This window comes from Eschscholzia californica, unplaced genomic scaffold (genome assembly GCF_041429995.1).
Source record: "Eschscholzia californica isolate CP2 unplaced genomic scaffold, dmEscCali1.0.p SCAF_6, whole genome shotgun sequence".
In the NCBI taxonomy this organism is placed as follows: domain Eukaryota; kingdom Viridiplantae; phylum Streptophyta; class Magnoliopsida; order Ranunculales; family Papaveraceae; genus Eschscholzia; species Eschscholzia californica.
Window position 1 is genome coordinate 1,776,442 of NW_028238483.1, and position 11,030 is coordinate 1,787,471.

The following is an 11,030-nucleotide window of genomic DNA, read 5'->3' on the forward strand; positions in this document are numbered from 1 at the left end:
AAGAGAGTGGAGAAAAAACTGCCCTGATATTGTTCTTTCTTTCCATCTATTCACCACTCAAAAGCTCCTATTTTGTAACTCCATTAGTCCACCATTAAAGTAGCTATGCAATATTTTGAAGGTGATGAGCCATTCAATTACTAGTCCCTCCCCAAACAGAGATTTCTCCATCTGATCCAAGAGAAACCTAGATCTAGGATTTTATGATAAGTTACTGTAAAATTTCATTGAAAAACCAGGTTTTGATAATAGAGTTTAGTATTTTGGTTTGAGAAAACAAAGATCAAACAAGTTGAGATAGAGATTGCTTGATGAAAATAGTGGATTGGGGCTGGATTTCTTAGTGCGGCGCTAGGGTTTCCAGAAAAAGTAGATGGTTGTGAAGAAGAAGAAGGAAAAATAAGCTGAAAAGAGAAAAATAGAATAACTCAAATGGAGATATTCTTGAAAATGCATTAAAATTTAACAGTCAACTAACGGTCAATGGATGAATTCTTTACAAAATGGGTCATCTTGGTATCTATCATAAACTTGGGGGCCACTTGTGAAATAACCCTAATTTTCCATCCCCTTAAAATTTTAAGGTAGCGCGCCTTCTTTCCGATGTTCCCTCCCGTCATCGGCCATCGCTGCTCTAGTCTAGATAGAGAAAAGGAGTTGTCCGCACTCTTAACGGAACCCTAATAATACTTGCTCGTCCTTTTCTCAAGCTCGATCATGGTGTAAACCTCATCCTTTTCTGAAACAGGTATATCTCTTTGAGAACTACAAACCGATTTAAGGGTTCACTCGTTCACTTCAATTTAATTACTTCAAATAAGTTTGCCCTTGTAGGTCGTTGTTGATCTTAATTTTCACTTCATCGACAATTTTTAGGGTTTCGATTAGTATCTGTATTTAGTATTACCTTAGGAATCTGCCCTTTGGTTATAAGAGTAGGTTTAGTTCAGGGGTTTGCTCCACACTTGACAGTAGATTTTTGCTGCTTCCTTCTCAGAGTAATTTTCTCCTAGTTGCTAGTTCCCATTTAAGTCAATTAAAAAAAAAACATTTTACTTGAAGTAAGATTTTGGAACTGCCTGCAATATACTCTAATTGTTGCATTTGTTTAGGTTGTTTAGTTTTTGCTAAAGAAAGTCTTTTAATGATTAGGTTCGTTATGTACCGATTTCAATTCTGTTGAAAAATATGCTCGATTTGGGTGAAGAACAACCCGATATTGTATAGACGTGAACTTAGAGTCATTTGGGATGCAGGATAATTGTCTGTTTTAAGTCCCAAGCCCCACCAATATCAATGTGACACTTTTTTGTGTACTTTCTTTCAATGCGGGTTAACAACATTTTAGTTGTTAGCCAATATGTTGGCGGAAGACTTCGAAAGAGTCAAAATGGTGAAGCACCTTAAGGTTACGTGTCAGGTCATGCTTATACAATATGAGTCTGCAATTATGTGTCTCTCAAACTGTAACTAATTACTTTGTTTTGTTAAGGAGTCGGAAGTTTGGAGCTTCATAGTATGAGGAGTGATGTATCAGTTTGTAATCCTTGGGAACTTAAACTCGACACAGACACATGTGATTTGTACATTTCATCCCAATTAAAGAAAAGAAAGATATCTACAAACATGGGCTCGCAATTTCCAATTTCCAGCGATTTGAAGGCTTCTTTACCCATTTTACGTTCATCAGATTATTTTATGAAGCCGTCCTTAGAGCAGTTGGCTATTTTGGAACTAACTGATCCTGGGTACTGCTGCCGAGTTCAAGATTTTTCTGTTGGTAGGGTTGGTTACGGGTGTGTTAAGTTTCTTGGACAGACGGATGTTAGAGGTTTGGATTTAGATCAAATTATCAAGTTCGATAGGCACAATATTGTGGTTTATGAAGATGAAATGAACAAACCTGCAGTTGGACAGGGCCTTAATAAATCAGCTGAAGTTAGTCTGTTCCTTGAAATAAGATCACAAGCTTTAAAAGGAGATACTCTGAAGAGTGTTATGGAAAAATTGAACAGCAGCACACAAAGGCAGGGCGCACACTTCATTTCGTTTGACCCATCGACCGCCGAGTGGAAGTTTGCTGTTTCGCATTTTAGCAAATTTGGATTAACTGAAGATGATGAAGAGGACATTGTCATGGATGAAGCTAATGCAATTCAGAATGTTGGGCAGATGGATGACAGTGAGGTGTCAGAAGATGATGAGGAACCCTCATTTGGTTCTGCAGCTCTTCTATCTCATTCTCTTCCTGCTCACCTTGGGCTTGATCCAGTCAAAATGCAAGAAATGAGAATGTTGATGTTTCCTGTAGAGGAGGACGAGGAAGAACTTAATGGGCCATTTTCACATGAGAAACAATCCTGTAGTAAAGAGTATTTACGGCCAACTTTACATCATTCTGCTCGAAAGATTGGTCAGAGAAATAGTCCACCCACTGTAAGGAGAACCCCCCAAGCTTTGATTGAATACAATACGAATGGTTCTGATTCGTCCCCTGGAACCATTTTAATGACTTCACAAAACAAAGGCATGCCAGTTCGGACAACAAAAGTAGAAGGTTTCAAACTTGATCTGAAATTGGAAACTCCAGTAAAAGGAAGTCATTCCAGCAATGTTGTTGATGCTGCATTGTTTATGGGGAGATCATTTGGGGTCGGATGGGGTCCAAATGGTGTTCTTGTTCACACAGGTAACCTTGTAGGTAAAACTGAGTCGGGGCGGGGGTTATCTTCCATCGTTAATATAGAAAAAGTTGCCGTGGACCAAGTGGTGAGAGATGGAAGTAGCAAAGTGAAGAAGGAGCTGATTGATTTTTGTTTCTCCTCTCCACTAAATCTTCACAAATCGATAGATCATGAAATTACAGAAGTTGATATAGGGGCTTCTAAACTAAAACTTCGAAAGATTGTATCCAACCGTGTAATGCTTCAAGATATTTGCCGGGGTTATATTGGCATTATTGAGAAACAGCTTGATGTTCCTGGATTATCATCCTCTGCCCGTACAGTTCTCATGCACCAAGTTATGGTATGGGAATTGATTAAAGTTCTATTTTCAGCCAGGGAGGTTGGTGGATATTCAAAGCTCGTGGATATTGACGATGAGGAAGACATGATGCAAGACAAAGAAGGTTCTCCAGATATAGATCTGGAAGCTCTCCCTTATGTGCGGAGAGCAGAGTTTAGTTATTGGCTGCAAGAGAGCGTTTGTCACCGAGTGCAAGATGAAATAAGTTGCTTGAATGAGTCAAACGATTTAAGACAAATATTCTTACTCCTGACTGGACGTCAGTTAGATACAGCGGTCGAGATGGCTGCTTCTAGAGGTGATGTAAGACTGAGTTGCTTATTGAGTCAGGCTGGTGGATCGATGGTTAATCGGGTTGATGTAGCTCAGCAGCTTGACCTTTGGAGAATGAATGGGCTAGACTTTGACTTCATTGAGAAGGATCGGTTAGAGTTATATGAATTACTTGCTGGTAACATTCAAGGTGCTTTAAATGGTCTGAAAATTGACTGGAAACGGTACTTAGGTTTGCTGATGTGGTATCAGCTACCTCCTGATACTTCCTTGTCTACCATTGTTGACACATACGAGGACCTTCTTCAAGAAAGAAAGGCCCCATCTCCAGTACCCATCTACATTGACGAGGGTACACCTGAAGAGGCTGCAAATTGGAATCAAGGAGATCGTTTTGACCTAGCGTATTATCTTATGCTCCTCTTTGCTAATAAAACGAGAGAATTTGGTGCTCTGAAGACTATGTTCAGTGCTTTATCCTCAACTCACGATGCACTTGACTATCATATGATCTGGCATCAACGTGCCATATTAGAGGCTATTGATGCTTTTAGCTCAAATGATCTCCATATTCTTGACATGAGCCTTGTTTCTCAGCTGCTCTGTCTCGGGCAATGTCATTGGGCTATCTATGTTGTCCTTCATATGCCCTATCATGATGGATACCCATATCTTCAGGCCAATGTCATTAGAGAAATCTTGTTCCAGTATTGCGAGTATTGGAGTACACAAGAAGCACAGCAAAAATTTATTGAAGACTTAGGGATTCCGTCAGCATGGTTACATGAGGCTAGAGTAAGTACTCATCCTTTCACCGCCTCTACTACAGTAAGATGCTTACCATGTTATATATAAACTGGCGAAGAAGGTTCTAAACTTCTTTTCCTGTTCATGCAGGCTGTGTATTCTCATTACCATGGGAATCTTTCCGAAGCCCTTGAACATTATCTTGAATGTGCTAATTGGCAGAAAGCTCACTCAATTTTCATGACTTCGGTTGCTCATTCACTTTTCTTGTCAGGTATTTATTACTTATGTGTGCAAAGCGGCACCTTGAATTTTGATATTAAGTTTTCAATATCTGCATAAGCTAATAGTAGAGTCACAATAAGGTAATTCCCAGTAAGATCGATCGGCTGACATCATAGCTACTTGTGGACGTAATCTATTTGTTAGATAGTTGTTTCCTATTTTTCATCTTATCTGCTTGTTTCACAGTTGCTGAGTTAAGGCTGTGTAGTATCTTAACAAGGGAGTACCTTCTTAATAGTTAATTCTATATTTGCTTATTTTCTCAAACATTTTTTCTTTTATTTTCCTATTGTGGGTAATGTGCTATCTCATTTAGCACTTAACAAGATTGTGCATGATTTATCATTTCTCCTGGCTCACTTTGTAATGTTTTAGGGAGAAGTAAAGCTTGTCAATTGACTTTAATTTGCTTCAATTTGTTGGTCCAGCTAAACATTCAGAGGTGTGGAGGCTTTCGACTTGCATGGAGGAGCACAAAAAAGAAATTGCGAATTGGGACTTGGGTGCTGGAATTTATATTTCTTTCTATCTTCTAAAAGGTTCCTTTCAAAAAGATGATACTATGAGTGAAGTGGTAAGCTTATATAGTCATTTTAGTAATGATCTAACTTGAGAATCTTATAATGCAACACCTAAAACATTGTTTTCAATTTGCATTATTTGTACTTTACTTCTATGACACCAATGGTTTCCTCACCATCTTATAAACTCATGTTGTCTTCTGCAGGATTCTCTTGAAACTAAAAACATGGAGTGTAAGGACTTCTTTGGTCGCTTAAACGAATCATTGGAAGTTTGGGGAAACAAATTACCGGTTGATGCTAGGTATGTTTGTGGATATTTAGGGAAAGTTACTTTACGAGAATCTTTTTTGTAAATTTTTTTAGGAGATAGACATTGAAGAAGACATTTTATAAATAATCAACCCCAATTTGTCATTTACTTTTCAAAGCTAACAAAAATTAACGTAACCCCGTAAGCAACATTTTTCCATTGACTTAAAAGAGCGATATCTGTTGAGTAATCTATTCTACATCCTGTTTTCTACCTTATCTTCAACAAATTCAAGTTTATGTTTGTCCTGTTTTTCGATGTTGCTGTCCCATCATAGTGTTGTAATCTGTATATACTTTTCTGGATGCATGTTTCAGAGCAACATATTCGAAAATGGCAGAAGAGATCTGCAGTTTACTTCTATCAAGTGGGGAAGAATGCCCCACACGTGAAGTTCAATTGGGTTCTTTCGACACAATAGTTTCTGCCCCTCTCCCGGAAGACCTGAGATCCTGTCATCTTCAAGAGGCAGTTTCACTTTTCACATTCTTTCTCTCAGAAACGTCCTAGTTCAATATCTTTCCTTTTCAGGTACATAAATTAGACAAACGTAAACTCTCGTGTGGAAGTGTTTCAGCTTCATTGCACTTTTGTTTTTATCTCTTGAGGTTATTTCAGGGTTTATCCATTCCGGTCCAGATCAATCAACTGAGTCGTATGGAAAGTAAAAAAGATATCTATATTTCTTCGTCGTAGGGCTCTTCTCTTTCGATATACTCAACGGGATTCTGTTAACTTCGACGATCAAAATGTAGTCGAGAGCTTCAGTCAGGGATTCTGGATATAAGCAGAGTTTGTTAACAGAGATAAGCACGTGAGTTATGCTTGTTGTGATTGCATTCTCTGAATGAACCTTGTAGTATGAAATTGACAAAGAAGAAACACATTTTACTTTTTCAAATTGTCATGTATTTTTATTGTCGATTTTGCTTTGCAGGGTAAAATTTCTTATACTAATCAACTGATCTAAGTTATTTTTTTTAAATTTTTTTCAGATCTGAAATCTAAATTCGTATCAATTCAGATTTCAGATGTTAGTTTTTCTTCTTTAGGAAAATCTGAAATGTTGGCTGAACCGAGTTCTTATGTAAATAGCTTGCAAAATAATTCGCACCTTTTAGAATTCAAAACAAGTTTGAAACAAAGGCTCAATATCTCAAAAGTGTTAAATGACATTGTGCCCCCATGAAATAGAAATATTTTCATATTCAAATATTTTACCACCCCTAGACGCACCACCACAACCAACCACCACAACCACAACCAACTAGAGCACAAGCAGCAGCACTAACCAGACGGCCACCACCACTGGAAACTAGACTGCCACCACCACCACCCCCACAACGCACACCACCAGATCTGGCAAGGGTCATCGTGTTTGAACCCTTAATTTTGTCGATCTTTTTAGGTTAGAGACAGAGACAGAACCCCCTCCGATAAACAGAGGGAGAGAGAGAGAGAGAGATTGAACCTTGTCGGATCTCGATTTGAGAGAGACAGATCCTTCGCCGAATCTTCGATTAGAGAGAAAAAGACCGATTCTCTTCGGATCGGGAGAGGTGGAAAAAGAGGGAGGGAGGACATAACGTTTTTGTTTCTTTTTATTTAGACAAGGGAGAAGAGTAAATAGGGATTAGGTTTTGTCTGTCAAAAATATCAAATAAGGGTATAAATTTCAAAATTTCAATTTGACTTAATAATTTCAATATATGCACATATTGTCTAGAAACCTTTCCCAAGATTTAAAATATAGTCCTTCGTAGAAATAAAGTTACATATTTAAAATTATAATAATCCTTTCCTTCTTAGAAATAAATAACTAATTTAAGAAAAAAAAATAAAAAAAAATTACAAGGGTTAAAAAAAGAAATTAAAATCCTTTCTCTCAATAAAATAATAACTAATTTAAGAGAAAAGAAACAAAAAAATAATACAAAAAAATAATAACTAATAAAACTCTCTCTCTCTCAATAAAATATAACAATAAATTTCGTAACATTTGATTGATACAAGTCTCCGTGCCCTAAGGCACGGGATATACCCTAGTCTATATAATAAGGGAGGAGGGTATCTTTTTCCCCTCCTCCCACTGGCTAGGATTGAGTTTCACAAGTTATATCAAGTGGTTGAGGTTTAATCTTTGAAACATGGAGGATCCAGATTTAATCACAATTCATAGGAGGGTTGAGATTATAACAAAAGGCATCTTAATAGAGATCCACTTTTCTTTCTAATACTCTTCCAAACAGCTCCTTGCCTCATGAGGCTCAATTACTCTTCATCTCTCACGACACTCTGACTCCCTCTCTCATCTCACGTTTTTTTTTTTGAAAAATCTTAAATCTCCTTCCCGCTCATCTCCTCTCACAGGTACGTTTCTCTCTACCTTTCTCTTTCTATCTCTGTTGCTTGCTGTCCCTCCTTCTCTCTTCCTCTCTCTCCCTCTCTCTCTCTCTATACAGGTGATTCATTATGATTATTTATTGTCATTTAGTACTTTGATTTAGTTTTGCTACTTATTAGGGGTTTAAATTAGTAATTTCTGAATTAGGGTTCATAAAGTTTGGAGATTTTTGCAATTAGGGTTTCTGGACATGAGAAATAATTTAGAGATTTCAGAAATTAGGATTTCTAGAAATGATAGAGACCTAAAATTGGGAATTTCTGAAATTAGGGTTCCTACAATTATTAACACCTATATTTTTTTTGCAGAGGGTTTCTGAAATTGGGAATTTCTAAAGTGCTAAATCCTAAGGAGAGTGAGACTGGAGCAGCAGCCAAAAGTCCGTACGTCCCTCTTACTTTGTGTTCCTTCTCTGAAATTAGATGTATTGTTAGTTTGATGTTAGTTTGATGTTACTATGTTAGTTTGATATTGTTACTTTATTCGTAAGGTCAGTAACTCAAATTGAAAACTAGGGCTCTTGGAGACTTAAAGTTGGTCAAATCTATGGACACTAAGTTTCACGGTATAGATTTCAGCCAAACACCACATGCTTTTAGACTTTTCAATTTCAATGGACATGGTTCTTGAAATTTAGGGTTTTTCCTGCTTCAATAAATTTAGATATTGGTTCTTTATTGTGTTTCTACTGGACAGGTTAGTAATTCTTCTTATATGCCCCTTATATTCTGCCACCCCTTAGGTTCTTATCGAGAAAAGAATGGGGCCAAATAACTTTTATATATTCAAGTTCAGAGAAGACCCATTTTGATTAATAATGCAAATAATGATATGTTGGTTTTTAATGAGGTGGTCGATTTGTTTGCAGTATCCTCTCTCTCAACTGTTGATTAGTAGATGAAGAGGAATTGCAGCGAAACCCTAATTTTAAAGGATCCCTTCTTCAAGTTTTGAATTACCTTTCAATGTGGTGACTTTTAAAGGAGACCATTCTTGGACAGGTTAGTAATTCGTCTTATACGCCCCTTATATTCAGTTTCAATTTGATATGGAGTTGGTCAATTCTTCAATCAATGAAGAAGAATTTGAGATTTAAGAAGTCTCAATTTCTTTTAGAGGTTTAGATTATTCAGTCCCTTTCTCTCTTCCCCTCTCATGCGCTCACACAAAAGATTGAGGTCATGCTTCCTCTCACCACCTTCCGGGTGTTTTTTCTCTTTGTTGCTCTTTGTTCGTCTTTCTTTTTCACACACACACACACGTAAAATTAATTTAGGACTTCCAGACATAATCTCTTTCTTTTTCGAGATTTAGGTCATCTTTCATTTCATATTTAGTTGTTTCATTTGTATTTCTACTTCATTTTCTATCATTTGTCAGTGTTTAGTTGATATTATGTCTATAAAACTCTGTGGTTGGTGTTTAATGATGATATTTTGAAGTGTCAATCTCACTATGTTAATCCGAACTCTATGTAATTTTGGTTGCTAAAATGTTTTGCCTTATTATAACTGAAACGTTTTGGCTTATCATATGTCCTTCACTATTATATGTGTGTATGCCCTTCGTTATTTTATTAACAACTCAAGCTGTTTTTTTTTTGTTAATTTACCGTTTCTTCTGACTGTAGGCGATCTTCAATAGGTGTCGCCGGTCAGATTTTTCTGCTACAGTTAAGTAATTTCGTCTTCTTCGGCTTTGCGTATTGATTGTGTTTGCTTCTTTACAACCGTTAATGAGGTGTCGAAAATGTAATTTTGTGTTTTTATATCACAAACTTAAACTGTTTTTTTTTTTTTTTTTTTTAATTTACAGTTTCTTCTAACTTTGAACGACCTTTAATAGGTGTTGTTCGTAAAATTAGTCTGTTATGAGCGAGTAATTAGTCTGTTTTTTTTAATTTACAGTTTATCTAGACGATCAGTTTCTTCTATCTTTGTTTGTCTTATAACATTTATCTAACAAACTAATCTCTAATGTTGTAGATTCTCTCTATATGGTTTGCTAAAAATCTTTTGTCCTTTTCTCTTTACAGTTTTGGTGAAACATTTTGTTTGTTAATGTCCAGTGCGACTTCTTCCTCCATTACAACTCTCCCAGGTAAAAATTTTGTCATTCTATACAATATGTTGATTTTATTGTTTCTGTCACTCTACATTTTCACTAGATTTTTGGTCTCTTAGGCTTCGATGTGTTTCACTTCATTATTTTGTTGTTTTACTATCATTTCGCTCTTAGAGTGCAGTAGAACATAGGAGAAATCTATATCATATGGAAGCATGCATCTTGATGATTTTATTCTTTGAAGAAATTAGTGTGATCTAAGCTTATAATTTGTTGTTTTTATTCTTTGGAATGATTCAAATTTAGAGTTTTATGGCCTGACATACTGAAACTTACATTTAGCAAAGTTCAAGATTACGTTCTTATTGTTTAAAGTCTCTCTTTATATATTTAACTTACATCTTGCTGATTTTATTATGTTACTGATTCGATGTGATTTAAGTGTAGAATATGCTAATTATTTCTCTCATATTTGTCTCTTTTATCGAAGGTTAATTTTTTTTTTTTTGCACAAACTGATCACTGAATCCATTTTATATACATTTGCGATTAAAGTGGTATTCTGAATAATCATTAAGTAATGGTCTGTAAACAATCTTTATTGTTGTCCATAATATTGTTCTCTAAAAAATCTTTATTATTTCTATTAATGACTGTTGGTCTTGCTTAATATATGTTGTCGTTGTTGATGGCATCTTGCTCATTAGGTTAAACTTGCCAAGTTTTTGTGTGTTCTTTCTTAGGGGCCTCTTAATTGGTGATTATTAGGTTTTTTTAGAGCAAACTCGAAGCTTACAGTTTGTTCGAAAAAAAATCATAAGCTTAAGGTTTACCCAAACAAATTCTAACTTACTGAATCTTGCATCTGTCATCGATTAATGATTTTTGCGTTTGTGATTAGGTTTTCTTACTCATCAACTCAACTTTTAGTTTGTTCGAGCGTTTACTGAATGGATTTATGAAAGAAACAACTTTATGCAAAAGTACTTATTGGGGTTGTGCGAACGACAAACAAGATACCTATTCTAATTTGGAAGATTTATATGTTGAATGTATTAGTTTAAAACCATTTTCAGATTGTAGCTTTCGATTTAAATTTCATTAAAGTTTATATTGTGTTACTTGATTTCCGTGAGTTTGTTTCTGGATTTTAAAAACCAAATTGTGTTAAACTAAAATTGAGTTTCCAGACGTGTTGACTTAATGTGTTAGATTAAATTTATTTTCGCATACGCATCTCATGAAACGCATTTGATAAAACTGTCCGTGCCCGGCGGGCACGGGTTACACCCTCGTGGCTAAAATAGTACTCCCTCCGTCCCATTTTGTTTGGGTCTTATTCCTTTAAAGGAAGTCCTAAAATGTTTGTCCACTTACTTAAAATAGAACTAATTTA

General features: G+C 35.9%; 1 protein-coding gene and 1 long non-coding RNA gene across 4 annotated transcripts; both read left to right on the forward strand.

Annotated features, from left to right (window-relative positions):
* Positions 1-6,067, forward strand: SAR3 (SUPPRESSOR OF AUXIN RESISTANCE 3). Of its 2 annotated transcripts, none has more exons than XM_086650246.1 (7): positions 1-748; positions 1,493-4,095; positions 4,198-4,321; positions 4,761-4,906; positions 5,060-5,157; positions 5,484-5,697; positions 5,785-6,067. In XM_086650246.1, the coding sequence occupies exons 2-6, from the start codon at positions 1,519-1,521 to the stop codon at positions 5,674-5,676; spliced, it is 3,138 nt and encodes a 1,045-aa protein (XP_086506372.1). In that variant the 5' UTR covers positions 1-748; positions 1,493-1,518; the 3' UTR covers positions 5,677-5,697; positions 5,785-6,067. The 2 variants fall into 2 exon arrangements, with proteins under 2 accessions (XP_086506372.1, XP_086506371.1); XM_086650245.1 differs by having other exon boundaries at positions 550-748; positions 5,484-5,684; positions 5,723-5,964.
* A 1,341-nt stretch (positions 6,068-7,408) lies between these two features.
* LOC147530759 (uncharacterized) lies at positions 7,409-10,825 on the forward strand. 2 transcript variants are annotated; one of them, XR_015227706.1, is made up of 6 exons: positions 7,409-7,536; positions 7,879-7,953; positions 8,439-8,571; positions 9,201-9,242; positions 9,606-9,670; positions 10,536-10,825. It is a non-coding gene; the product is annotated as an uncharacterized LOC147530759 (long non-coding RNA). The 2 variants fall into 2 exon arrangements; XR_015227707.1 differs by having other exon boundaries at positions 7,879-7,949.
* Positions 10,826-11,030: the final 205 nt, after the last annotated feature.

Excerpts from the sequence above, each read along its gene's own strand:
- SAR3 (XM_086650246.1), top strand. The coding sequence starts at position 1,519 with ATGAGGAGTGATGTATCAGTTTGTAATCCTTGGGAACTTAAACTCGAC. Across the intron at positions 4,322-4,760 it reads TCATTCACTTTTCTTGTCAG|CTAAACATTCAGAGGTGTGG; the intron begins GTATTTATTACT and ends TTGTTGGTCCAG. Across the intron at positions 4,907-5,059 it reads ATGATACTATGAGTGAAGTG|GATTCTCTTGAAACTAAAAA; the intron begins GTAAGCTTATAT and ends TGTCTTCTGCAG.